Below are 27,376 nucleotides of genomic sequence, written 5' to 3' on the forward strand. Positions count from 1 at the left end.
ACAGAAGTAGGCAGGCAGGTGATACAAGGGAAGATCTGATGTGGGGTTGATAAATGCAAGGCAATACAACAAGTGGAAGAATCTGAGCTATTTACACATCTCAGAAGATTGTGAAATTACTTTACCCATGCAGAACTAATTTTTCCTCATGGTAACATAAAGCAAAGAGTGACAACATGTTAATGCATATATAATAAACACTCATCAAAAAATGAAATATTTTAATTCCCCTATTCAAGGTAGGTATGCGCTGGGTTTGTCTAGCACTCATTCCCCATTTCTAAAGAGCATAGCTGAAACAGGAAACAGAGGAAAACTAAAACAATAGTATAGAAATATTTCTGTACTCTGAAGGACTAAAACATTTCTGAACTCAGACTGGTTTTCAGTAACATAAATACAATGGATGTTAGAGGGCTTTATAAGGTGAACAGTAAATAAAAGAGCAAACTTTATCCTTTTCCAGAAGTCAGGGAAATTCACCGAAAACAACAGGAAGTAATTGTGAATTATGAGTTATGAAAAATGAGTTATTCTATATATTAAACAAGGATTTGCTTAACAGAACTTCCTACAACAGATTGCTATTGAGACATTAAGTTTATCAATTTATTTCTAATGGGCATTTACAGAAATGAAAATCTCTGTGATAACATTCGGCAAAAATACGCTATCACTGTCAAAATCTCATGGTCCAGGATGCAGGGTAACAGCTATACGAAAAGAAATTATGACCAAGTGACACTGTTCTTATCACCTGAGTAATTACTTATTTCTATCTGATGTATTTCAAAACAGTAGTGAATTAGGCCACATGTTCTTTCTGCTGCCAACTCCCAGTAGAGATCATATCTTACTACAAAGAATTTTCAACAGGGACACACGAAGTATAGAAAAAACAGAACAAACGTGTCACTACATGCCTCTTACAGTCCAGAATGTAAATACTCCCTCTCATTGAATAAGAAGCCAGTAGAGAACACTAATTTTAAAGCAGTCATAATTATTTCAGTGAGCAATAAAACGGGTAGCGCACTATGAAATCGTTTGGATTTCTATGTCAAATTTTTTCTTAATGTATTTTACAATGACTTATTTTGATAATTGAACTGGCATGTTCCTTTACCACTGAAAAAAAAAAAAAACAGGTAAGACAACTTTTGAACATTTTTCTGATCAGTTTTCTTCTAGATCTGCCATACAAGAAGAAAAGCTTGATTTGGGTACCTGGTGCTGATGGTCCTCTTACTTCAAAAGTGACTTGAGATGAGGTCATATTTGCAGAACTTTTGTCTTAGGAAAGCTGAAATCTCCTACAGTGGGGGAAAAAAAAGAACAACTACATTTCAGGAATGATACATTATTTCTTTTGCTGTCCTAAGGAAGAAGAAACATGAATCTCAACCACTTATATGGAAGCATGCCAACTAGTGGCATTGCCATTTGAGTGAGCAGTAAAAACAGCAAGCTCTTCAAAATCAGCAGCAGCCACAGAAAATAGCATCCAGCTGTAGAAAACGCTGTTGCAAGACTGGAACAAGAAAGAGACAACTGAAAAACAGCATATGCAACTACCCACATCACGCAGCATTCAGTCTTGGGACTCAATTTTATTTATTTTTTATTTTTTTAAAAAAACAAACCTCTGTTATGACTAACTTTGATCCCAAAGTTTTACTGTAAGACATTTAAAAAGGGCTTTGGCAGCCCATAACTTCTGGCTGTCTCCCTGTGCTATTCTTCAGCATCCTCCTGAAAACAACACACGAAGAGTTTTGCAGATGAGCACTCCTACCTGGAAGGAAAAAGGGAAGGAACCCATGAGAGATGACAGCTCTCTGCTGTCACAGTCAGAGGACTGCCCATCACTTTGGGCTCCACGCTCCTACCAAGGCTTCCAGCCTTTCACCTGGAAGAGCAGCAAGCAGAAACACCAAGCAGCCTGATCTTCAAGTCACCAAAGCAGGAAGGGACTGCCAGTAAACTGTAGCCAGGGCAGTTGTTGGAGGACTGACTGACTGACCCCGCCTCAATTTTTTACCCTCCTCCAATACACAATAATTTCACAGGAAAAAAAGCCACCAGAATCCTACCCTATTAACATAAAATATCCTTTAATATTATTTATGAAGGTAGTAGTCCTATCGAAGTCTGGGCATTTCCAGACTAACTGTGATCACCCAAGCATGTTCCTCTTGATACAGGTTGCAAAACAGTTGGTCGTACTAATTATATGCAGGATTAACTTTGCAACGCTCTCAACTAATCCATTTCTTTATAGCACTGTTTGTTTTCCTCCCGTTCATCCAAGCAAGCGGAATGTTTATACTACTATTATTTTTGAACAGGACAAAAGCAGGACAAATTCAGCACTAGCTCTACTGCAAGCCTTTGCCTTCAAAGGGCACACTGTAGATCAACAGAAGTTAAAAAAAGCCCTGAAAACATGAAAAGCTGAAGAAAGTCAGCTGGTAGGAAAACACACATAATCCTCACTGATCCCAAGTAATCAGAAAGTTAGCTGTGGTCTGAAGCTTGAACATCTAAAGTTTTCCCTGCAGATCTTCTACACTTCTAATCCTTTTTTCATTATTGCCACCCCTACATTCCTTTCTCTCCTCCCTTATTTCTCTCCCACCACGTCAAGGGAGATGACTCTTTAGCAGCAAAAGAAGAGAAAGAAAAGAGTAGCAATGTAGGTATTTCTGGTCATATATCCTCATTCTGCATGTAAGCTTCAAAAGTAACACTGCTGTAAACAAAAAAAAGGAAAGTCCTGATGCTAGAAATAAATACACCTAATAAGCATAAATTCCATAAAGGGCACACATCCTTTACAAACTTTGTCGTGTCGTTGTCATTAGGCGGTCTGTACATTAGCAGGGACACACTCTAGTATTTGTTTAGCAGCTATTTATAGACACGGGAAGGTTAAAATGCAGCACATTTCAGTGCCAAAAATAAAAGCACAGTTTCGAAATTGTTTCAATATGACACCAAAACTTCACTTTGAAGCAGAAAATACAAATGACTATTGTGTATTTGTAGTGACACCCAACAGCTCACGGCCCTGGCTGGGTTTGCTGATTGTTTTTGCTTGGACACCCTTTAACTGGGAAGGCAGAAGAGCCGAAGGAGGCAGAAGTGACTTAGCAAAGGCTACAAAGCAGGTAGATAGCAGCTGAAGCCTGAACCCAGTTCCCCAAAGCAAGAACAAATTTTCACCATGTACAAAAAATCTATTACCAAAGGCTCATGCAACACAACAAAATTAACCTCGATGAAAAACAGCATGACTATCCTACTCCAAATTAACTACCTACCCATCCATTCCTAGAGAAAATCTGAAACCCTGTCATTAAATCTATAAGGTCCTCTACTTCACGTTGCAAGTATTCTGTGCACCTACTTGTGGGATGTAGCCTACATTTGTGGGCTTTTCCAAACTGACAAAGAACATTATTTTTCTATGCAACAGTAGCTAATTGTAAGGAATTTTAATGAACTCACTTTGAAAAGTTTTCAAAATTCTGCTCAAAAAATCTTTTGTCTTGAAGACCTTCTCAACCTGCCCAAGGTATCAGAAGAAGGAAAATTCTAGTTCACACCACTAAACTCAGGCATGATTTCTAGCAGACCTGCAGCTACACGTATTGTACTTACATTCATGTTTAGGTCTGAAGTGCTACCTCCTTTTAAGTAAGTATCTCCTCTAGCAGAGCGGTCTGTGCAAACATACAGTAAAGAAGAAATATTGTCTGTCCACCCAGCAACTGTATTTCAGCAGAGATCTGCTTTTTGTTAATGAATCAAAGCTACATTGTTATCATGCACCTACAAATCATTCTGCACTTTAACGTGATACAAAAATGCTTTATTTAGTTTCTAAAAAGCACAGAAGTTTAACTGTCCAGGTCCTGACTGCTCCTGAGGAGACAGAGGTTAATTCCCAGAAGGAAACCCTAGACTCAACATTAAAACCCTCTGACCAGTAGGTGTCAGCCGATGTTTTAAGCTGTATGTTCCCTCAGGCTTTCAGTACCTCACCTTTGGTGAGGCAGAATAACAAAATCCTCTACTCCCCACACCTGTACAGGCAGACTGCTGGGGAGAACACAGAGCTCAGCGGTCATTACTGACTGTCCCGGGGAAATGCACTACCTTAGAACAGCTTTGGGGAAAAGTGTTGTGCATTTCCTAATCAGCAAAGATTAACAAATTCAGTTGAGCAGATTCATCAACTTGTGCAACAACCGTTTTTAAACAACCTCTGGGTTCAAAAGCTTTCCAGCTGCATTCACATCTGCTGCAGCTATGGGTGACTAAACGTGAGCTTGTGGTGCAAAGAGCTGCCCCCCAGCTTACGTCCCGCTTCCCCCCGGGTCAGCTTTTATTGGTACTGCAACTAAACCCTTGTGCAAGCAAGCAATGACCACTTGAATCTGACATCTCCCCATGGGATACACAAATCTTACCCAGTACACATTCACACAGCACTACCAGCACTTCACTTTGGGGGAAAACAAAAAACAAACAAACAAACAAAAAAAAAACCACAAGTGTTTCTCTCCCTAGAGATTCTTGCTTCTCCAACAGAAACAAGTTCATTTCCCCTCCACGCCACAGTCACTCTCGCACGCTCTGCCCTTACCTTTTACAGCCTCTGGAGGCTTCCCGAGGAGACGGTGCCTGCACAGCAGCAGCGCCCTGACTGAGCCCGGGGGCAGTGCTGCCCTGCCTTCTCAAGCCGGACTCGGAGAACCCTGCCCATCAGCCAGCCTCGCTGTGCATAACGCGCTGTCGGCAGGGCTTCAGGGCAGGGGCAAGTCAGCAGCTGAGAGGGCAGGGTCACATGCAGCCTTGGTTCCCTTGCTACCAGGCAGAGCTCTCCTCAGAAGGGGAAGCACCGTATTGCAGTTTCGGAAAACCACTGGCTTGCCTTCATACACCCATAAGAAAAGCAACCAGAACTTTTAAGCACAGTAACCTGCACGCTGAAGAATAGAGAAACAGTTCTAATACGTCCTGTAAGCCTTTCCTTCACCAATTTTCTCCTCCGCATGGACACCTGAAGGAGTCCAAGAGCGACAGGAGGCAACATACTTCCCTAAGTAACAGTCTCTCCTCTCCTCATTCTAGGAAGGCACCTCCAGAAGATGCAGACAAACAGCCATGTGCCCCTAAAGGCACTCGGAAGAAGAGAAAAGACAACATTTAACACTCTCCTTCTGGCATAACAGAGTCACCTTTTAACATATCAAAATATCACAGCTTTTTTTTTTTTTTTTTGAGGTAGCAAAGATTACAGAGGTCATCCTGGATGGGGAAGACCACGATAATTCTTTTTGCTGTAGTCAAAATATACCAGAACATGGACTCGATTAATTCCAAGCTTGGAGTTAACTTGAACCTTCTGACTTACGGGTCAGCATTTCAGGCTTATATAATAAACACCAAGTCATCTGGGACAATCCTGGAATATAATACCATAGCCTACAAACACTGAACACATTTTAGCCTCAGAGAGTATCACAGACTTACAAGTCCAGAGGCCTCTAAGTTTCTTTCTTTTTCTTTTCTTTTTTTTTTTTTGTATAAACAGGCAACTTTCAGAAGTAGGCAGGAAACATTTTAGGCAACTGTACTAAGACAGAACTCCATGAACCGCTGACTTTTTCAGCTGTGAGATGTCTGTAAGGACTGCAAGGTTGTTGGTGGAGTGTATGTATATATACACACACACACACACACATATATATGTATAGCAGGAAACTACGTACTGACATCTAATGGGGGGGGCCGAGAGGGGAAACAAACAGACCAACCCTCAGGAAATTCTTCATTAGCTTTCTAAAGAGGGGGAACAAAGGTAAGATTGCTGTATTGAAAATAGTAAGACTTCAGAAAAAAGATTAAGACTAAAGGAAAAGCAAAATACTGCCTTTTCAGTACATCCAGCTTTGTAAACTCTGTTGTCTCTACGTGACATCTAATGGACTGTGAACTAAACCAACTTCATTTTAAGCTCCTAGAAGCTAGATGACCCAGGCTGTGAGAGGTTTGAGCCCTCTGCAGTGACTTTATCCATTAAGGATAATCTATATTTGGCAAACTAACACTGAGAAAGCCAAAGAGAAGCAGGCTTATGCTGAAAGACACTCTGGGACACCTCGTCCCCACTTGCCTGCCCAAACCCTAAGCGGTGAACTACTGGCAGAAACGTCTGACGTAAAGCCACCATCCTGCAACTCTCCCAAATAACGTCACATTTAAGGATGACCCACGTTGAGTCACCTTCCCTGGAGGTCTTCAAGGAACGTGCACGTTTTAGTGGTGGACTTCAGCGCTAGGTTAAATGCTGGAGTAGATGATCTTAGAGGTCTTCTCCAACCTGAATTATTCTGTGATGACTGGGTAAGACAAAACATAATCTTTTTCCCCCATGAGGATAAAACACAGCTTACCGAAGTAGCTTTTTAATGTGTTATTTTTTAAAAAAATATATCCAGCTATCTAAATTTATAGATAGGTATTTAATGGGATTTTTCAAAGGTGTTTAGACAGAAAACTTAATTAAAATTAGCAAGCTAAGTACCTCGGTACCAGATAATCACATAATGTACTTTAATACCTTCAATCATCTGGTCCTTAATGTAAGAATATTTTTAACCACTGTATTACTGAATTTGCTTAGATATCTGTAGGAAAATAACAGCCAATCTGTGCGCAGGCAGGCTCCTTCATACCGTTACCACATATTTCATCACCAGTCCAGTGTAGAGTACTGCAGTACTGCAAAAAGTAAACACATGCTCAATTATTTCAAAATATCGCTACTCTCTTGCATACATAGATCAAAAGAGCAAGATCTGGAAGGCTGCGGTATCTTTGCTTCTATGTTCCTTGCTTTAAGCAGGCATTCTCCACCTTAAAAGTACATACTGGCGAGACTTATCAGCCCCAAGCAGAGGTCCAGCTCCAGCCTGAAGCGGGGGAAAGGTGCTGCAATCCCAGCCAAGCCGTTCGACAGCTAGGAACGTGCGGTGGCAGGAGTGGGGCCAACGCAGGGCACTGCAGCCCTGAACCTCCCTCCCGTGGGAAGCCTGCGTTTGAACGCTACCAGGCACTGCGGGGGAAAGCACTGCACTTACGTGCTGCCTTCCTCCAAGCTGTGCCGTGCGCGGCAAGAGAAAATCCAGCGCCTGTCAGAGCTGGTGCTATGCTCAGCACCACAGAAATAGGAGCCTAGCCAAAGAAAACTACTGTTTTAAGACACACTTTTGTCATTTTTACTCACAGTATTAGACTATCAACCAACCCATGCTACTTCAGACTGTACTTTTAATATTTAAATGATAACTATTCAAACCTGATTAAACCTGTAATATATAAAAAAGATTTTGTTGCTTGTTGTTGCTCCTTAGAAGGAATCACAACATTATAAAACACATCTAAAGTACCAAATTATTGTAACTCAATTACATACCTGGTTAGCAACACCTGTGTTTTAGAGCAACGTCAGAGGACACTCCGAATTGTCAGGACACTGTCTGGCAACCGGAGGAGAATTTTTAGAAACAGTATTACAGCATCGCCTCCCTCATTTCCAGCTGAGCCACCAGGCTGATCTTCCGCCCCCAACCCCCCTCCCCTCACCCTGACTGCACTGGAAAGGACAGCCACAAAGTCAGCAGCTCGCTCCTGCTGCATTGCAGCATTAGCACCGGACAGAAAACAAACTGGCACATGAGATTCGGACACGCTGCTCTGGTCCAAAGGCAGGAATGTTACCAACATGCCTCCTTCTCAACGTCAGCAAAGCCTGAGTGCTGCTTCCGAAACGAAACAGTGTCACTTTTGTTTACAGTAATAGTGAAATATCTTGAAGATGCTAATTTCAGTATCTAGTTAGCCAGCTGCTTACAAGGCCAAGCCAGCTCTGGGAATCAAACACAAGATCCTTCACTGGCATGCTGGGTGACCAAAAAATATCTGCTTGGTTCTAAGCAACAAAAACTTGAAGGTTTGCAGCATTTCTCCAATTCCTGTGCAGGCAGCACGGACAAGAGTCTGTGTTGCCTCAGCTGTGTTAGGGCAGTTTTCACACAAAGTTCTTGAAAAAAAGACAGGAAATGGGTTGGGGCGCATTCGCAAGAACACCAAAACAGCCTCCGCTGGATTTATTTCTTCGGCGAAACGTTCATTACGAACACGCGACTGACAAGGGCTCAACCACACGAAACAGAATATAAAAAAAAATAAATAGAAAAATAGAACTTGACGATTCCCTATAGTTACGCACAGCGTAGAAGAGACACTGTGCTTTAGGAACCAGCTCTGAGGGCGCTGCCCCCCCCCCCCCCCCAATCACCTCAGCGCCAACCGCCGCCAACGGCCGCTCTCGCTGGGAGGGGGGTGGGGGGGGGGCGCGCGCGGCCGCCGACCGGTTCCAGCCGCCCCCGGCCGAAGCGGGCCGGGGAGGGAGGGGCGGGGGGATGCGGCCCCACGTGACGGCCCCTCCCGTCCCCGAGGCCCCGCCTCTCTCCGGAGGCAGCCAATGAGAGCCCGCGAGGGGAGGGGAGGGCAGCGGAGTTTCCTCGAAAGCTCTGCGGAGAGGGCGTGGCCTCCAGATGAGGCGTGGCTTTGCGTGAATAGGCGTGGTCCGAGAGGAGGGGCGTGGCCATGCCTAAGGAGGGGGCGTGCCCTGGCCTGAGGGAAGGGGCGGCTGCGGGGGGCAGGGGGTGCAAAGGGCCCCGCGCCTCCCCTCGGCCGGGCACCGCCAGCCCCCGCCCCGGGACCTCCGAGGCCCAACCGCTCCCCTCCCGGTCCCCTCCCGTAGCGGACTGACCTGCCCCGGGCTCCGCTCCCGGCTTTCCGGCCCCTTTGTGCGGCGCCGCCTGCGCTCCCTGCCCCTCCTCCCGCCGCCGGGAGCCGCCGCCGCCGCCGCCGCCCGGGGCCGCCTGACAGAGCGGGTGGGGGAAGGGGGAGGGGGGGGGGGGCGCGGCGCGGCGGCCACCGGCTCCCAGCTGCCCCCGGCCGAACCGGGCCGGGGAATGAGGGGCGGGGCGGGGCGGCCCCTTGTGACGTCACCGCGACGGCGCGTCACTCGCCGGTGGCTTCGGCCCCGCCCCCTCCGCTCGCGGCAGCCAATAGGAAGCTGGGCTTCTGCCTCGACAGCGATGGAGCCGCGAGGGGGTGTGGCCACACTTGGAGGGCGTGGTCAACACGAAGGGGGCGTGGCCTACCCGAGGGCCGTGGTCAGCTAGGGTGGCCAGGTCTACCTGGGGTGGCCAAGTCTACCCGGGGGCCGTGGCCATGCGGTCCGTTTCCCTCAGGGGACCGAGGGCGGGAAGCGGCTCTGTCGCTGAGGCGAGGCGAGGCCGGCCTGGCTTCCATCTTGTTGCCCGCCCCTCTTGGTCCCCTTTAGGCAGGGTTGGGGCTCTGGTAGCCAGCCTGCCGGCATGAAGGCTGCCCAGGGAATGGGGATTCCCATTTTCCTGTAGCTGCTGTGGGGATTTGATCTCTTAGGCAAGCCACACTGGCGGTTTTTGGAGCACAAGCACCACACAGCAGTCATTTTCCTGAGGAGAGCCTTGGTCTTGGTGGATCTGACCATGGCTGCAGCCTCCCACACCACAGAAACACAGGGCGGCAGCGCTCGTGTTCCCCTGCCCACCCTTGATTCCCCCGCTGTCCTGCAGGCACTGCTTTGTCCTCCGCGCAGGACCAATTCCCCCCATTGCACAAGCAAAGGAGCTGTCATGGCACAGCTGAAAACATGCCTCTGCAGCAACAGCGGGAAAGCGAAATGGTGTGGGAGTGCCCATACTGGAATTTTGGGACCGCGGGCAGAGCTTAAGCGTGTTTCTTGTGTCTGGTTCAGGGCAGCTGAGATGCCTGCATGAGGAGAATAAACCTGCAGGGCTTCGCTGCCCTAAAAGGCAGTGTTGTGTTCTGCACTATCACCTCATGGCCTACCTGAGACCTGATTTTTTTTCCGAGAAAAGGATTATCCTATTGGAATTTACTCAATAAAGTATTGAAAAAAGAATTTCCTCTGCGTTTTTGAGGGAGCTTGCAATCAGTTTCGTAGCAGAGCTATGGAGCTGTGATAGCATGGCCAGCCCTGTCACTCTCACAATAATAAACTTGCATAAATAGTTTGTTAGGGAACTTGCTTCTGCTTTATACAACTTGTGTCAGATGACAAAGACGCTGCAGTTTGAGTATACCGTGAAACCACTTATCCTCTGTCTTGCATTAGGAGCTAGCGCCGTAATAGGTATGCTGCTCTGTGCTGACCTTCTAGCTGCTCTTTAAATAAATATATGGCTCTTTTCCACTCATTCATTCCCTGCAAATCCAGACATGTTTCTGAGCAATTTGTGGCGTACACCTAGATGTTGCAGGGAAAATTAATATTAATATCAGATGTTACTTACCAGTAAAGTGTGTAATATTTCCAAGTTGTTGAGATCTTCATGTGACTATTGCACAATCGGAGTACCTTGCTTAAATGAGGAACGGCAGGAGGAGGTTAGCTGTAAATGGATAGGATGGCTGAAATCAGTTTGTGCCAAAGCCAAAGGGAGAGGAGGAATTCATCTGGGTAAGGAGGATAGAGGTTTGCTGAAGTGTTTGTTGGAAAGTGAGGTTCTTGTTAAACGTGAATATGAACTACTGTAGTTACAAACCCTACTGTAGTTACAAATGGTAATTAAGTAAACATTAGGAACCATCACTTCTATGGCTGTAATCAACACTGGGCTGAAGAAAGAGGGAAGGAAGAAACTATAGAGAAAATACTATTTAGAAAAGTAATTACCTTCTTGATGTATTTTTTTTTTCTTGCCCATTTTTAAGATTTATTACTTCAAGTAATTTGTTTCAAAGTGGGGAGAGAAATGAATACTTTCAAGCATGCTTGGGTGAGTTACATTTTTCAAAAGTAGGCCTTTGATATGGTGCCAGCATCACGCTAAAAAATTGTACCATTAAATTTTTGTTATAACTAGAGGTGCAACATTTGGCCTCTTTCAGCTCTAGTATGTACTCAAAAAAACCACCTGTATCCTGTCAAAACTATTATTGCATTTCCTACAATAGTTTAATATGGCCAAAAATTGAAATTTAAGCCTTAAATGTATTCAAAAAATACGTATTCATTTTATTAAAGATTCTACATCTCCCTCCTTATTCGCTAAGTTATGAGAAACTAATACAATCTGCTCAGTGGAAATGCTTAGAGAATTATTTTTTTTCTCTCCTTATAAGGTTTCAGTTAGAAGCTGACATTCTTTCAACCAAACCATTTTTTATTTCTTCAGGTATCTTCAATAATTTATATTTCTTCATTTGTAAAGACTGCTAATAGGAATTTCTTTGGTGCATTAAGAGAATCAGCTGATTCCAAACAGCAGGATTTGTCAGGCAACTTTCAAGCACTACTTTTCTTTCTAATGGTGACTTGAGTTTGTCAAAATCTAAGATGATGTTCTCTGTTTTGTAATCAATAGGCTTTTCAAAGGGAAGACTTTTTTTTTTTTTTTGCTTTATGACTCATTTCTCTGAACAATTAATGTTACCATGATTGCATCAGTAGGTTTGAGGTCATCTACTCTCTTTGCCTCAACTTGTGTGATCCCTATCTTGCCTTGTTCTGAAGCCTTTCGCTGATGTATAATTTTCAGTAACTTTATTCCTATAAATAATACCACTGCACTACTTCTTAGCCTTACCAAACCAAACCAACTAATTAAGAATAACGATTAAGCTTGTGCTCAGTGTAAATTAGAGCAAGTAGGGAGAGGGTGGGATGGGAAATATTGCTATGTCTAGGCTTAACTTGAAAAAAAAAATCTACATTAATTAAGTTTGCCTGCGTACATTTTATTTTTTTGTCCCTCCTTGAGGAGCTGCTGCAATATGGTTGGGTCAGATAAGGTCATACGTGCCTGCCATGTCACAGCAAGCAAGTCTCAGCTGTTCCTTATGATAATATAAAACTGAAATGTAATTAGAGCACATAGATGAGTTTATAGAACTTTTCTTAAGCATCTGTCCAAAAAAAATAAGATTGGTGCTCTGCTTTTCTTGTTTACATAGCAATAAAATGAAAACAAAGGAAATGGGGTTTAATATCATACAGCCTTAGATGAATTGAGTTGCTGTTTGCAAAAAGTCCCAAGGCGATCCAGAAAGACATGGCTCCAAGATCTGCTTCAAGTGTGCAAACACAAGCTGTCTATTCACGTGTGAGCAATGAAAAGCTCGTCTCCCCTTTTCCACTAGAGTAATTTAAGAGTTACTCGGAGAAGTTGGCCACCACTGTCTGGCAAGCTGCTGTCTTTGTTCCTGCGACTATCAAACCTGTACTGAAAAGGCACTAGGGAAATGCCTCTGAGGTTTTCTGTCCACTTCTGTAGCCCATGTAATATTTTCTTCAGCTGCCAGAATTAAAGATTCAACCTACAAATCAAGCTTAATTTCAAACTATAAGCAGTTATGATTCGACGTTCACAGTCTTTCTACATGCTCCCTCCTCTCTTCACAGTTTGCATTAGCAATTCCACTGCCACCAGTGCTTGCAGCTGATGAAAGCTGTGCGTATTGTGATGAATTGCAGTCCTTATCGTACTCTACTTGATTTTCTGCAGTTTTCCTTGCTCTGATGGGATATTGTGAATAAAAAAAGCTTGTAAAATTATGCAAATTTATGCACAGCACCCAGTTAGAAAGGATGCTATTTTTTTAATCGTTTTGTAGAATCACTTATTCTTGAAAATGCACTTCTGACTTTTTCTCTGTCACTGAGAATATTGCTGTATCATTATCTCGTGGAATTTGGACAACTTACAGACCCTGCAGAAAAGTGATGCTATGAGACTGGAAGGTATGAAGCAAGCATAAAAAATTCAAGACAGTAGAACTGCTGTCAGCATGGCAAAAGCCTCCTACTCTCATGGAGAATGATGAGGAAGGATTAATAGAAAAGTGTCTGTTGTACAATGGCATTTTCTATGTAATATATGCTATAATACTGCATAATATCGTTTGCTCTGTGGACAAATTAGCAGCTGGGGAACATAGAAACACATCAGAGAAGTGGGTGATAAGAATTAAGAAAGAAAATAATAATAATAAAAAAACTTCTTTTAAATGGATGCAATGGGGAAACCTAGAAGGTAAGTCAAAGGTGTGGAGGGAGTGGAGGAATGCTGCTGTAGATGTGCAGGAGCACATTTAATAACAACACCCTTAGGTGGTTACTGTTCACGATTAGCAAATTCGTGACATGAAAAAGAATAGTTACAGATATCCTGCTTTCTCCTGCAGAAGATTCAGTCATTTGCAAATGATGTTCATTTTCATGTAACATTGTCTACAACTGGTGTCAGATTATACAACAGAAAATTAACCCCTCAAAACCTGCATGCTAATACAAGGTTGCAGAAATGAGATTTTGATTGAAAAGAAGACATTGTAATCTAGTCTTCAAGGTGCCTAAGAACGATTTGCTTCTTGATCTAAGCTTTTTGATAGTTGCTGAAATGAAACACGTAAGTTTTATGGTGAAGCATTTAAAAGAAGAACTGAAGTATCACACCATCAAAGCACCACATCTAAACTGGCCCAAAGTGACTACTAATACGATAGTTTTTTGTTTATAAAAATGAATATATAATGAGTTATCTAGTAAGTTTTATATATAAATTTAACTTTATATATATACACACATGTATATGTGGTATTGTGTAACTCCCAGCTCTGTCTGCGTGCCAGCTACAAGCCACTCTTCAGCCACTTGTATGAACCTTCCTGTGTTCCTCCAGCCTCCATCTGGTTGTCTCTGAAGTTACAACCAAGAGCTCCCACGCTCCTTTTGCCAGCAGCACCCATTTCACCGTGTCGGAGACAAACATGCCCAGCAAATGAAGAACAATGGCAGTTGTGGAATATGACACTGATAGTGTTAGGTTTTTTTGCTTTGCTTTGGTTTTATCTCAAGAACAGGGAGGAACACCTGCCCTAATGCAAGGAGAGAGTGGTTTCCTGTGACAGCAGGCACGTATGACTCTGTTGTGGTTCAAAATCCGCTTTCAAAGGTCGTGTTTGCGTTTTACATGAAATGTGTGACTGAATTTTATGCTTTGCCAGGTAACAATAGTAGTGATGCAAGTGCTTCCTTTGGACTCTGCAGGTCAGGGCTAGTGATAATGCTGGGCAGCAGTGTGCTGGTGCCCCGTGCCCCTCAGGGGTGAAGGATACTGGTGCTCCCAGTGCCCGTGTGAACAGCAAGGGGGCCAACAGGGGCAGAAACGTGCCACTTACGTATTGTCTGCTGAAGCTCTACTTCCAGACTGAATGTTTCTTCAAGTAGGCCTTTCATGAAGGTACTTACATAAAGAAAGTAAGTGGGGGACCTCAAATTCAACAGGGGCAAAAGTTAGCTTTTCCTGTCCTCTTATGCTTTTGTTCCCCCTCCATCCATGACAGAAATACATGTTTAAGTTTCAGTCTTAAGTTTCAGTCATTGGCATGACATTCTGTAAAAGCACAGCATTAAAAATGTCTAGAATTAAGACTTTCAAAGCCGACAAGATACAAACCAAGAAAGCCTTTGGAGCAATTCTCACTCTTACTATGCTCGCTGGGAAGAAGTAACAACTCCCACCTCCCAACTTCTGCAGATACGTATGAATGTATGTAGCTGTAAAGATGACAACATCCCTTGTTTTGCAAACCCAGACTGACCTGCAACTGGGCTGTTGCTCCAGCTGTGTCTGACAGTTCTCCCCAGTGTGTGTGCTCACGTAAAGCTGCTCCCAAGCTCGCCATTCACATTTTTGTGAAAGCTTTAAAAATTAAGAGCAACCACAATGAAGATGTAAGATCAGTGATTAAAAGTGACATGCTGTACAGCTGAACAATGCATAGCCTTGGTGTAACAGCAGCAGAAACTGGTTTATCAGGTTCACCCCAGACACATAAAGGATAGGTAGTCCTTTAAACAGTACAAAATCTGTTGGGATATGGGCTGGTTTTCTCACCAAACAAAAGAGTACCAGGACGAGTAAAACAAAAGCTGTGAAATCTGGGCTGCAAAGCTGTGAAATCTGGGCTGCAGCTGGTACTAGGCAGTGGGATCTCAAGAGTGAGCTTGTTGGTTGGGTGTGAGCACCCTTTTCTGAGAATCATGGACAAGGGCTGGAAATATCCCTGGCTGCTCTCGGCTGTGAAACCACAAGAGGCCGAGGTGTGCCCGAGGACTGGCCGTATCCCTGGCCTGTGCACAAAGGCAGCACGGATGAAGCTGTGGCTGAGGGGCCACAGGCAGAGGACCAATTAATTAAAATGTGCAAGGCTCTGCTTTGCTGATGCCAGTGAGATTGCAACCGTGAGATTGCAGCCATTCATGCCCCAGGGAAACTACCTGGTGCTGGAAAATAGCTGCTGAAGGAGCAGCCCTCCGTGCTGTCTCAGCCTCTCCTCTCAGGACCTGACCTTGCCAGGGGGAGTCAAGAGGAATAATGTCTAAAACTGCCTGTGGGGAAGGATCCCAGCGAGGAAGAGCTGTGCTGCAGTCCCAGGCTGAGCCTGGCCATCCTGAACCCAAGCTGGTGCCCTACAAAATGCACGAAGCACGTTCCCACTGGTCACCACTGGGGGAAACAGCCTCAGTCCCAAGGCACTGTTTTGAGATGCAACCTTCAGTCACTTGAACATGTAATCTGCATGAATTACTGTAAAGGACCATTTAGACAGAAAATATATTTTCATATCTTTATTGTGCAAATTGCCCCATGCATTTCTCTGGGCTGCAGAAAATCCTTGTGATTTGAGGGGAGGTAGTCTGGGGCTCCTACCAATTTTGTTAACCATTCCCTGGAGGTGAGACCATATGTTGCAGCAAGGCATCCTGCCCAATAAACAACAGCCGCATCCAGAGTGGAAAAGTATTTGCCTTGAAAGTCTGCTAATGTTGACTTATGGCCAGCTTGCGTTGTTGTACAAAAACTTTCACATTTTTAAGCTTTTGCATTTGTAAGTGTGTTAGCGTGAGGAGTAAAGCAAGTTCCTGGTCACGCATATGATCAATTTTAGTGTTAATGGCAACCTCATGTTGTTTCCTTGCTCTCTTCCAGGATGAGAAGCAGCTATAATTATCTCTGCTGTTTCCCTTCTAAGTATCACTCCACAAATAATTATAACCACTAAACATCAAACCAGTTTTAAACATTATTAAAACAAGCCAGTGTCTTACTATCTTGGGGACTGAGAACATAAACTGTATTAAGGGATCATATGACACTCAAAAGACTTTGTGGACACTAAACGGTCGCTTTTTTACAGTGGAATTATGTAGATTAAAGAATGTCAAGAGTCAAACAACAAAAGCAAATGTGATCTTCCAGTGGGTTCCTCTTTGTGGGCCATGTCCCATACTGCATGCACGTGGTCAAAATCTGCCGAGGTTCTTAGACCCAAATTGAAAGGAGGAGTGTAGCCCTTTTAGGGTATGGGCATTGAAAGGCACTTCCAAAATCCCATCGTTTCCACCCAGGGACTGAACTACTGGAAAGGCTGTGAACAGGGTGGGATGATTCTTAAACTGCCTTGCCTCAATGAATTGTTATGTTAGCTTTCTAATTCCTTTATCTCACAGATCTTATGCAAACAATTCTGAACCAAGCCAAGGGTCAGGCTGAATTAAAGTAATTGAAAAGCCAGTAAATGAGTCAAAATTTGACATAATCTTACACACAATTTGTGACTTGTGCATAGGGATCATCACCTCCAGCTGCCGAGCTGAGATAAAAAGTTTATTTCTTCAGACTCTCTAACGGGCAGAAGGGAATGAATGATTCAATTAAAGCAGGAGAGGAAAAGCAGCAGTCAGAAGGAAAAAAAAAAAAAGAGAGAGAGAGAAAAAAAATCCTGGAAAAAAATACACAATGGGAAAGGATACAGTTTAGAGCCAAAACAAGGGGAACTGACCTTAATATGTTGTGGCTACTCAGCTGCATATTTCCTGTTTATTTTTGTTTACTTTGTTTTGCAACATGCTCCAGACATTTAATATTTTCTAATCTAAACAAAGGGTTATGATTTGTTTTGTGAAATAACTGGATCAAATACACAGCAGACTTTTTTTTTTTTTTTTGCAAAAGTGCATATTCAGAAAATGCCTTTTGTTTCAGTAAGGCAAGCATTTTGGAAAATATTACAGAAACAAAGCAAATATATCTTTTTTTTTCCAAGTCATGCAATTGCACAAGTTGTCTGCACTGCTCAGAGATGTTTTATCTTTACTAAGTGAAAGCACAATTTTTAAAAAAGTGTTTTAAAATGAAATATTATAGACAATGGAGCTAACAAAGGCTGACTGTCAGCATCTCTTTCCCACTTGTGTGTTTTAAAGATTAATTTCATGCTACAGGCTTTCCTTCAGCAGTGACACGTGAGCTGTCCCTCCTGTCCTGGCTGTGCACCTTGTGTCCTAGGACATTGAGATCCTGTTCTGCACTGGGAGGGCTGAGAGGGAGAGACAGTGCAGGGCTCTTTCCAGATCTCAGTAGGAAACGCCCAACAACAAATGATGTAATGAAATAGCTGTTTCAATATGACAGAATAAAAATAGGTGGTGAGTAAATCTTTCACCCCCTGAGATGCTGGGAACCCCGCTTTCATACAACATTGGACAGACTCTGGATGGATTTTCCTACAGCACACTGTGCAGATCCCATCCGCGGTCTGCCACCCTCCCATGCTGTGGTGTCCTTTGCTTTGTGTAACCAACGAACCCATACATCTCCTCCTGACAGGCTGGGCTGTTACTTCTGTCTGAACACCCACCAGTGCACAGCACAGGCCCTCCAGCAGGTTCCCTTGCAGCAGCTGCTCGTGCAAACCTACAGGCTGCTCAAGACCTAAGTATGAGGCCTGGTAGGGCAGACATGGTCTGTTCGTGCTGCCTAAATCCTTCAATACAGTGTCTTCTGCAAGGCTCCTGGTGCAGATCCCCAAGGCCCTTTCCCCTCAGTCAATATTGTCTGAAACCAGTGGGTAGATTCCAAATGCGTTGGGAAGCAGGAAGGGACAAGACAAATGAATGTAAACACACAGCCTAGTCACATAAACTTCCAGTTTCTTGGAAAGCTGAACTAAAAAAAAATTGGCATGTTAAAAATAGAAAAACAAATTAGGCATTGACGGGGAAGATAGCAGGGAGAATGACTTCCACAGAGTTAACACTGAGCTCCTGCAAAAACCTTACGCCCTAGGGCTTCATGAGGTTGTCACCTTTTTTTGCCCGGTCACAGACAGGTTAGAACCTCAGCCACAACTTTTGTGACAATAGCAATCTTTAAAATTAGAACTGTGGCTTTGTACTAAGAACAGTTTTGCTCCTAAGCTCGTGAAGAAGTGAAACATCATCGTGACTCATGGCTGTCCTGACTTCATTATCTAACTATTTCTAAACAGTAATTAATGTCTGTGCTATCTGTTGTTTATTTTGTATCTTATCTCAGGACTTCATCCTGCAGTCCTTAATTGCATTGTAATCCTTGCTTTCAGTAGGACTGCCTGCAAGATGGAGGAGTATTCGTGTGAATAAATTATTAACTGGAGAGTGTGTGTACAAGTCCCCACTCAGCTATTCCCAACTCAAGAAGTAATTAGTTATTTGCTAAAGGCCTGACCCAGCATCTGTATCAATCAGTGGATATCTCTTGGCTTCAGTATGCTTTAGTTTGGGCTTTAGTACTGCGCTCTCATTCTCTGAGGCCTGGTAGTGACTTTCACATTGCCTCCTTCCTGGAGGACAAGGGTTGGGAACGCTGTGGAGACACTACCTACAGCTGTCACGGGGGAGAAAGGGCCCCGTGCTCCTCCCAGCTCAGCAAAGCCTGCAAGGACAACGAGAGTGCTCATTCACTTCAAATTTAGTGTGTTCTTAGTCTTTTACTGACTTTTACTCGAAGTCGTGTGGTGGCAGTTTCCACAGGGCTCTCACTCACCACTCGGTGGCCCCTGTTTGTCCACACGGGTGGTGTTTTACCTGCAGTCACCCTCCCAGTGTAATACCTCCAGCAGAACTGGCACTGTATGGGAAAGGGGAAGGGAGATGACACAAGGGACACCAAATTATGGAGCCCTGTGTCTGGTTTCCCCATGTTTCCCCTGGCGGGGTGCTGGGGTGAGTCCTGAAGCCCTCATCTTCTCCAGGGGAGTCCTTCCACTGGTGAATAATTCACCTGGTGGAAAGGCAAGCCCCATAAAGCATCTCCTGAACTGTTTTCGGCAGTTTTAAATCATTTGTTCGGTATTGCAGAGGGCTGGTGACCAGGTGGTACCAGCAGTACGTCGCTGTCCCATGTGGGCAGCGGGGATCACTTCAGAGACCTGCTCACCGGGCCTGGCCACGTGTCACATGCGTAAGGCCAGGGTAAAGCCCTGAAGCATCAGGTGGCTGTGTTAGTTTGACACCAGGGTTTGCAAAATGAACGTCGAGGGTTACAGCGCCTCCCCATCACTGGCCTCAGAGCCTCCTAAATGCCTGCAGCCCTTCCTGCACCAGCCTCGCTCAGCAGGAACTGGGCACAACCTGCTCCGACTTTACAGAGGCAAAATAGAAGGCCTTGTGTGCCTTGCATTGGTAAGTCATGTACACAGGGGGCAAAGCCTTCAGCTCTGCCGCCTCCACATCATGCTGACCCGTTTCTTTCTCCTCTTTCCCCCAGGGGAAGTGGCCACATGTGTCACCTGGAGCTAGCCCCATCCAAGAGGAGAGCAGTTTGACAAGGGAAGACGCAGAAAGGAACAGAGAACAAACTGAGGTGAAATGTGCCAAATTATGGGCTCTCTCCAATGTTTGTATGTGTTAAAGCAGCCATTCTTCATCTATCATGGGCAGTAGCTGGACGTGGTCCTGGGCAAGCTGCTCTGGGTGGCCCTGCTTGAGCAGGGGCTGGATCAGATGAGCTGCAGAAGTCCAGACCCACAGCAGCCATCCTGTGTTTCTGTGATTCTGTGAGCTCAGAGATGGCTGGTGGAGATTTCCCTGCACAGAGGAAAACTCTCAGCTGGTTCATCAACTCAGAGAAGCGGTGTTTTTTCCATCTGTGCCCACAGCGCCAGCAGGGGATGTGTTTAGGAAGCGAGGACACAGGGCAGATGTGGAGCGGAGCTTTTATGCAGTTACTTGGGGAGGTGGTACCCATTCTGGGGAGCACAAGCAAGGGCAGGAATTGATTTCAGAACGTGGTTCAGACACAACAAGCTACCTGTGGGCATTTAGCAGGCAGAGCTAAATGAACCTGTCTTTCCCAGGACACAGGAAGGATGTAAGAAATGGCTGTCCTTAAATTTAATACTACCATAAGCCACATTATTGACGATTAATACAAAAAATTGAAACAACACATTCCTTTTTAGATATTGACTATTTTCTGCCATTTGGGTGCTTGATAGCTTGCAAACATGTAAACATGAACTGGTTTAGGAGCAGTAAAGTATCACTTTTATTGCAATTGACTATTCAAAAGGCAAGAGGAAGTAATTATCATTGTTTACATGAGCCATTGCCTTGCAACTATTGTGTTAAGAGAACAAGTTCTGGGATAATCAGTGTTTTGTAACTGTGTTTTTTTCCAGCCAAAGTGACTAATCTTTGTGTCTTCTGTTTCTTGTGGTGTGATGAAGTCTTGCACACAGGCAGACAAAATCGTAAAGTTGGGAAACAGGTGAAGAGTTTAGGAGAGCTGAGTGTTTAATGAGAGTCTGGAAGTTGTCTTATATTTGTCTGTAGTTGTCTTTAGCCATATTCATGTTGCAATGAATAGACAGGGCTTTATTATTTTCCCAGACAAAATGCCACAGCATATTTTGCGCTTGTAAGTTATCTAACATGATAGCAACACTATCTTGGATAAGGATAGCAAAGGAAGCCTGGGGTATGAAGGCTGGTTGATATGGGAAGACCAGAGAGCACTGATAGGATATTCTTCCGATAGAAGAAGCGGTTTTCCTGGACAAGTTAAAGAAAGATAAGTTAAAGAGAGTGGTCTCTCCATCCAGGGTGCATGTGCATTTTCCTACTCGCTTGTCTCAGATACCATGTTATAATTCTGCTTGATAGGCAAAGAAATGCAAATTAAGCCAGATTCACCAGGGAAATGCGTTCTGCCTTTCGTCCAGAGACAAGCTGAGAACATTTTAGATCTCAGAGCTGTGTCACAGCTCAGATACCTAGTACCACTTTAAGGATGAACAGAAGTGCCCCACCTGTCAGTATAAAACATGCATATTTTTTGCTGTGATTGCACCATAAAGGAATATGCTTTTAAGGACTTCTAGACTAGTTTCACTCTTTTCATTGTAGTTTTGCTCTTTTCATCCTATGGTTAGACCAGTTGCACCCCTTGGCTGCCCCTGCCCCTCCACAGCAAGGATGTAGATAAAAAAGACAACCTGCTTCTCAAAGAAACAAACATTAAAAGGTGAAAGGAAAGCTGACATGGCAACTTAGGCAGGTTTTAGACTCCAGAAACCTCAGCAAATCTCACTAGAGCCCTCCTAGAAATCTCAGAACTTGTGCTTGGGCTCAGAAGCTCCAGCTGTGCTGGGCCAGTGCTGGAGAGAAGTATCCTGAATACTTTGCTCCGTGGGCTTGAGAAAAGCAAACAGGATATGAATTGTAAGCAGTGATGTCTCCTGCTCATGCTTTCTCCATGTGACGGGCAAGCAGCTGGGTGTCTCCACTGTTTCTCACAGGCAGAAGCTTACAGACAGCCACAACCTAATAGCCCAAGTGGTGGGTTTAGCTAGTAGTGGCAGTGCAGCAGATTTTTTAAGGGATTGCTCTTTTAGGATATCATTTATAAATACGTCCATCTAAAAGACTATCATAAAAACGTGCCAGCAATTGTCTGTAGAGGGGAGGAGGAGGAAGACAGAAGAGGAGTGTTAGCATTAGGACTTCACTTCCCTGTGGGACAGGCTTAGTGAGCACAAAAATATGACTGTATTGCAGATTTGTGGTGGTCAGTGCCAGACCTCAAACACTGCTGCATAAATGCGTATTCATGTGAATACTGCCCGTAACAGACACACCTGAAGAAATAAGAATATGGTGCTCGATTCCAGGACTCGAGTGTATTGTCAGCTCAAAATGACAAATACCAGGAGCTTTCTGGTGCAATGCAGCCAAGTTCCTTCAGCGGCAGGGAAATTGTACTGATGGCCAGCATCTGTCCTTTTAATCCCCATTTCAGCCTATCTGCTTCCCATAGTGTTTCAAAGTTTACCTTGGCAGTTATCTTGTTTGATCTTTTCAGTTCTGCTTCATACATCCCAAGTGTGAAATAGTCAGTCACCTTTAAAAAACAAGGGACTTTCTATTGTCACGCTTGTAATGAGCTAATCAGCAGCATCACCTTTTTTTTTTTTTTGCCAGTTGAGAGGCACAGACCTACCCCAAAACAGGAAGCAGATTCTTGCCCAAGTATTGCTGAACAGAAGTTGCTAAGTCAACACTGGCAAGGTCTGGTGGGCGTTAACTCGGTGTGATAATACCTGTGAACAATAAGCATCCGGGGCACACCTGCGGGGGGGCCTGCGGTCGGTGGCCAGCAATTCTTATGAGAAACCATGCCCTGGGTTCCTGGAAGCTGATCAAGAAAGGTTTGAAATGTCCTCTGCCAACAAAAATGAGCTGGGGATATATCTTAAACCCCCTCATATACTCCTATCACAAAAAGCTAGAGCAGGTGAAACACTGCAAACTTGGAAGAGACCACTTCATCTGAGGAATGCTCAACATCTCGTGCTGAATTAAACAATTCAATCTGTTCTCCATCAACATCTCGGTCCCATTCCTGTTGAACGCACTGGCAGAACTCCCTCAGCTTCCAACACAGACCAGAACCAGCGTCAAATTTGTGCTGCCTAATACAAGCCTTGCCATGAGGCTGTCTTGCAAGAAGTACTGCTTTCGGATGCAGTTCCCAGGGTGCTCCGTACTGTCGCCAAAGCGGAAGAAACGGTGGCTACAGCAAAGATCTCGTTCCAGCAAACAATCCAGCTCATGTGTTTATTTCCATAGGTAGTTACAGGACCTGGGTTTCCAGTCATATGTACGAAATGAGGAAGGGAGTAGATAAAGATTGAGGCTGAAGAAAGAGGCCAAAGTTTATCCAGGGAAAAAAAAATATCCTAAACCCTTAGTTTGCTTTTGTTGTCTGTCTGCACTTCAGAATTCAGCTCCAGGCAGTGAGATCTAAAATTGTGATAAGATCTTTCATTTTCTTAGATTTTTTCAAAGCTGTGGAAAGGGTTCAGATGCCCAATCCAAGGCCACAGGCAATCTCAGCAAGAGTTTTTTTGTGTCCCCACCATACATAATGAAGGCAGCTATATTTATATGTAGATTTTGTTGTCCTGGTGGATGACTTTGTAAAGCACGGTATCTCTGTCCCTGGTCAACAGCTGCCAGCTGATTTTCCTCTCACCTTGCAGGGCAAGGGAAGAGTGGCAGCCTGGCTGGCAACTTCAGGAGAGGAACTGGAGCCGCCAGACCCAGGTCAGTACAGTTCAAGCCACTAATTATAAATGTCGCCCTTCCATGTATTCAGGGAAGCCACAACTGTTTCCTTGACCGGGAATGTCAGCTAGAGTTTCCTGAAGCCACACAGATATTTTATACCTCACAGGCAAAAGAGCTTCAGGCTGGGAGTGATCTCACCGGGCTTCTCCCAGGGACAGACGTCATTTTTCCGAGGGAGTAAAGGGGATGCTCTGAGGGTTGAGGTTTGTTTCACTGCACATAACAGCTGTCTACAGCCAAGCATCTTGTTTACCCTCCCTTCCTTGTCAAGGGAAGAGAAAGCATTTCTAGAGAAGGGTTATTCTGTACTATTTAGGTGTCTCCTTTAGGCTGTTACAAGTATAAGTGCTTGTTGCCTTCCACCAACTGAAAATCTGCTCGGCTTACTTTGACCCAGGAGCCTATGCTGTTGTCATTTCAAGTAAGGAGAGATGAGTCTCCTGCACTACTCCATGAACCCAAATCCAAGCTCATCGGAGTGCTCTGTGAGTATGAGTACACCTGTGGGAACACAGAAGGACCCTCTCTTATCCGAAACACCCAGGTCAAGCCTGAACTCAAACTTATCCAAGGTCAGCTGTGTCCTTGAAGGGTGCTCAGGGAGTCAGTTTTCAAAAAGAAAGCTGAAAGAAACCAGACTGTTTTAAGGAGGTGATGTTCAATAAAGATTTGTCAAGCAGAAGTGCAGCCACGGGCAAAACCAAGGCACATGTTCCTATGGCCCAGTCACAGTCACGGAATGGTTGAGGTGGGAAGGGACCTTTGCAGGTCATCTGGTCCAACCCCCTGCTGAAGCAGGGTCACCTAGAGCACGTTGCACAGGATCACATCCGAGCAGGTTTTGAATATCACCAGGGAAGGAGGCTCCACACCCTGTGCCAGCACTCTGTCACCCTGACTGTAAGGAAGTTTTTCCCTATATTCAGATGGAACTTCCTGTGTTGCAGTTTGTGCCTGGTGCCTCTTATCCTGTCACTGGGCACCAGTTTACCTACAGAAAACCCAAGCAGGACAGAAAGGTTTTTGTCTTCCAGGTACAGCAGAGCAGGTGAGCATTAAGACACAGCAAGTCGTAAGTAATTTATTCCCCAAAACGATAATTACTAGCATTTTTTTTTCGGCAAAGTAGCAGCCGAATATTGGTGTTGATTTTAATTAACTAGCCAATGGGAGGCAGGATGTGCTGATGAGATCTCATGAAAAAGTTAATTAATGCTCTGACCTAGTTTAAAGTGTTGCTTAAGTGGAAACCAGGGGGAAGGCGACATCAACCAGTTATGGATCTTTTAGCACGGGTAATCTGTATCACTGGTCAGTTAATGAGGCTGTCCGTAAGTGCAAAGTCCTGCCATGTGATCCACCAGCACTTAAATTAGCATCCTAGAAGAACTGAGTGAACACCCAAGAAATAAGGAAGTCATTTCCAAGGCAAACGTAATTCCATCTTCATGAACACATCAGAGAGAGAAGAGGAAAAAGCTCTTCTTGCTCAAACCAGGCACTGGCTTGCGATAACTTTTGTGTTCATTTATTTTCTCACTACAGAAAATAAGACACTTCAGGAATTTATTTAGTCTTTTTCTGTTTGGAAAACAGAAGATACTTCATCTTACTAATCATTCATAAATTCTTCGTATAAAAGCAGATTTCTCCTCATCTCCAAAAAGCAGGGCCCTCTGTGATTCTTACCCTGGGCACACAACTGTTTATAACTGCCTAATGACTTCTGCAGACCAATGCCAATGAATGCAGGACATTGATTATTGCCTTATTATTGCTCACGGCCTGCATTTTGCTCAGCACTGTCCCTGTCTTGAAAAGTTAGCTATCTGAATAGGCGGAATAAATTCACCGTGGGAGAAAGGAGGTTTTAGTTCACTCCGATTCACAAGCAGGGGTCTGAGGCACGAGGACGTGAAATGACTGTACCAAGGTAACACTAGTGCAGAGCCAAACCATCTCATCCTTTGCCCATTCCTCAGCACTACATCAGCTTCCTCTCAACTGAAGGGAAGACTGGCAACGTGCACTTGGGACTACTGCAGTCGGAAGGGAACAGGGAGACATAATTTTAAAATTAATGTATGAGGCTAACTACAGCCTTAAAAGAATCTCTTCCTTTTCATAAACAGCTTCTTCAAGGTGGTTGGGAGTCAGATCCTGAACTTAAGGTTTGTGAATGTTGACTCGCTGGCCGGGCAGCTCTGTTTGAAGCGCTGCACATCGCTGAATCACCGAAGCAAGCTATTATCGGGCAGCTGAGCATCACATCCTTGTTTAGGTCACTCCATAGATAAGCGATGGTTTGTATGCTGCGCTAGTGGAGCCTCAGAGCCTTTTCTAGGTCACTCCACAAAAAACATATGAAATTCTTTCTCTGCAAATCACAGCCTAATGTTTTGTTGGAAGCCTGAGGTGACTCCTTCCTGGGAGGCAGGAATTAGATACCCTTGGCACCTGACTTCTCCCTAACATGCATCCCAATCCCAGATGGGAAATAGATGTATAAACTTTTCTGAATCCTATTAAACCCTTTACATTGAGGATACGTTGAATATCTATTTTCTCTTCTTATTCTGTAGGGACTTGCAGAATGCCTTTAAATAAGGTCTGTTGTCTTCTTGGCGTTCAAACAACAAGAAGATGGAAAGGTTCATGATCTGCTGCCCTGCCTATAGTACCTGACTAGGGAAGGGGAGGCTGGAAGGTTCCTACAAGAGGAGGGAGAGCCAGACACAGCTCTCCAAGGAGTGCTTTAGGTTTGTAAATAGCCTTGGGTGTGGGGAGGCTTCAGCTTCATGCTGCTAGGATTTTGTCCCAAATAAGGGACCAACGGCATGCAAACAGTCTGAAAGACTTAGACGGTGAGTCCTGGGTAGCAGGGAAGGTAGGATGCCTACCTGAGTTACCCTTTTTACACTAGAGAAGGGCACCCCGTGAGCTCTGTCACTAAAACCAGGGAGCATTGAGTGGTGGTATCCATAGCCGCATGGGGAGCAGTGCTCTCCCTCCTTCTTCCATGAGTGCTTCCCAAACTCTGGGCCTTTGCTTCATGAAGATGGTTGGGGCTGAGCTCCACAGGGGTCTCCTTTGACATGCGCTTGTACGAGATTTCCCTGAGTACAGCTGAGCTAAGCTGGACCTTGAAAGAGACATGCTTCAGTGATGCTTCTTGCCTTTATTTCTACTTTTTGTGTTTACCTGGTGATGCTCAGTGCAGAGAAGTAAACTTCTTAGCTCAAAAAAATACTACCTTCCACCTGTCCCATGCATGAGGGATGCAGGGGAGCTGAATAGACAGCTGTTTAGAAATTCCTGGCAGAGGATCTTGCACTTGGCACCATGGCCCAAGGCACACGATCACTTGGCTCTGTCCACACACACACACGGATGCTACGTGGCCTGTTTGCAAATACTGTGTGACTCCATCTGAAAGGCGCCAAGTGCCCACAAACATCCAGCAGGATGTTGGTGACTTCCTTAGTGAAGAATGTCCCATCCCTGGTGCCAGCAACAAAGCCCTGGCATGACCAGGAGGCAGAAGAACAATGTAATAGTAGACTTCAGCCACTTGAAGGGCAGTTGAAAAGGTGACAGAGCCAAACTCTGCTCAGATTCAAATTCTTCTCAGTGGCGTGATGGCAGAGATGGTGTAACAAGAAGCAAAGGACACAAATTGTGGCTTGGAAGGTTCGAGCTGGGTGCTGGGGAAAAAACTTACCCATGGGGAAGGTGTGCAGCCCTGGGACAGATCACCAGAGAGGTTGG

The 27,376-nt window shown here is 44.6% G+C and overlaps 2 protein-coding genes and 1 long non-coding RNA gene across 7 annotated transcripts in view; 2 read left to right on the forward strand and 1 right to left on the reverse strand.

Annotated features, from left to right (window-relative positions):
* Positions 1–9,080, reverse strand: part of GPCPD1 (glycerophosphocholine phosphodiesterase 1) — a 45,139-nt gene extending 36,059 nt beyond the window's left edge. The window contains exons 1-4 of one of the 5 annotated variants that reach the window (XM_083831721.1): positions 8,849–8,997; positions 7,487–7,550; positions 6,632–6,792; positions 1,228–1,313 (exon numbers count right to left, since the gene is read on the reverse strand). In XM_083831721.1, coding sequence (XP_083687847.1) covers positions 1,228–1,276 — 49 coding nt within the window. In that variant the 5' untranslated portion in view covers positions 1,277–1,313; positions 6,632–6,792; positions 7,487–7,550; positions 8,849–8,997. Of the gene's footprint in view, positions 1–1,227; positions 1,314–4,651; positions 4,791–6,631; positions 6,793–7,486; positions 7,551–8,848 lie in introns of those variants that run through there. The other 4 variants (XM_083831719.1, XM_083831720.1, XM_083831718.1 and 1 more) reach the window with 4 other exon arrangements.
* Positions 6,277–7,396, forward strand: LOC310897774. Its single transcript, XR_014582582.1, has 2 exons — positions 6,277–6,414; positions 6,917–7,396. It is a non-coding gene; the product is annotated as an uncharacterized lncRNA (long non-coding RNA).
* A 10,187-nt stretch (positions 9,081–19,267) lies between the features above and the next one.
* Positions 19,268–25,012, forward strand: LOC310897654 (uncharacterized protein). Its single transcript, XM_083831489.1, has 4 exons — positions 19,268–19,660; positions 19,746–19,841; positions 23,521–23,584; positions 24,006–25,012. Exons 1-4 carry the CDS (start codon positions 19,505–19,507, stop codon positions 24,041–24,043), a joined length of 354 nt encoding a protein of 117 aa, XP_083687615.1. The 5' UTR covers positions 19,268–19,504; the 3' UTR covers positions 24,044–25,012.
* Positions 25,013–27,376: the final 2,364 nt, after the last annotated feature.

Source organism: Anser anser, assembly GCF_964211835.1.
Source record: "Anser anser genome assembly, chromosome: 3".
NCBI lineage: Eukaryota > Metazoa > Chordata > Aves > Anseriformes > Anatidae > Anser > Anser anser.

Coding starts and splice junctions, on each gene's coding strand:
- LOC310897654 (XM_083831489.1), top strand. CDS start 19,505: ATGAACGTCGAGGGTTACAGCGCCTCCCCATCACTGGCCTCAGAGCCT. Junction 19,842..23,520: donor GGAACAGAGAACAAACTGAG/GTGAAATGTGCC, acceptor CTCACCTTGCAG/GGCAAGGGAAGAGTGGCAGC. Junction 23,585..24,005: donor ACTGGAGCCGCCAGACCCAG/GTCAGTACAGTT, acceptor ACTTTGACCCAG/GAGCCTATGCTGTTGTCATT.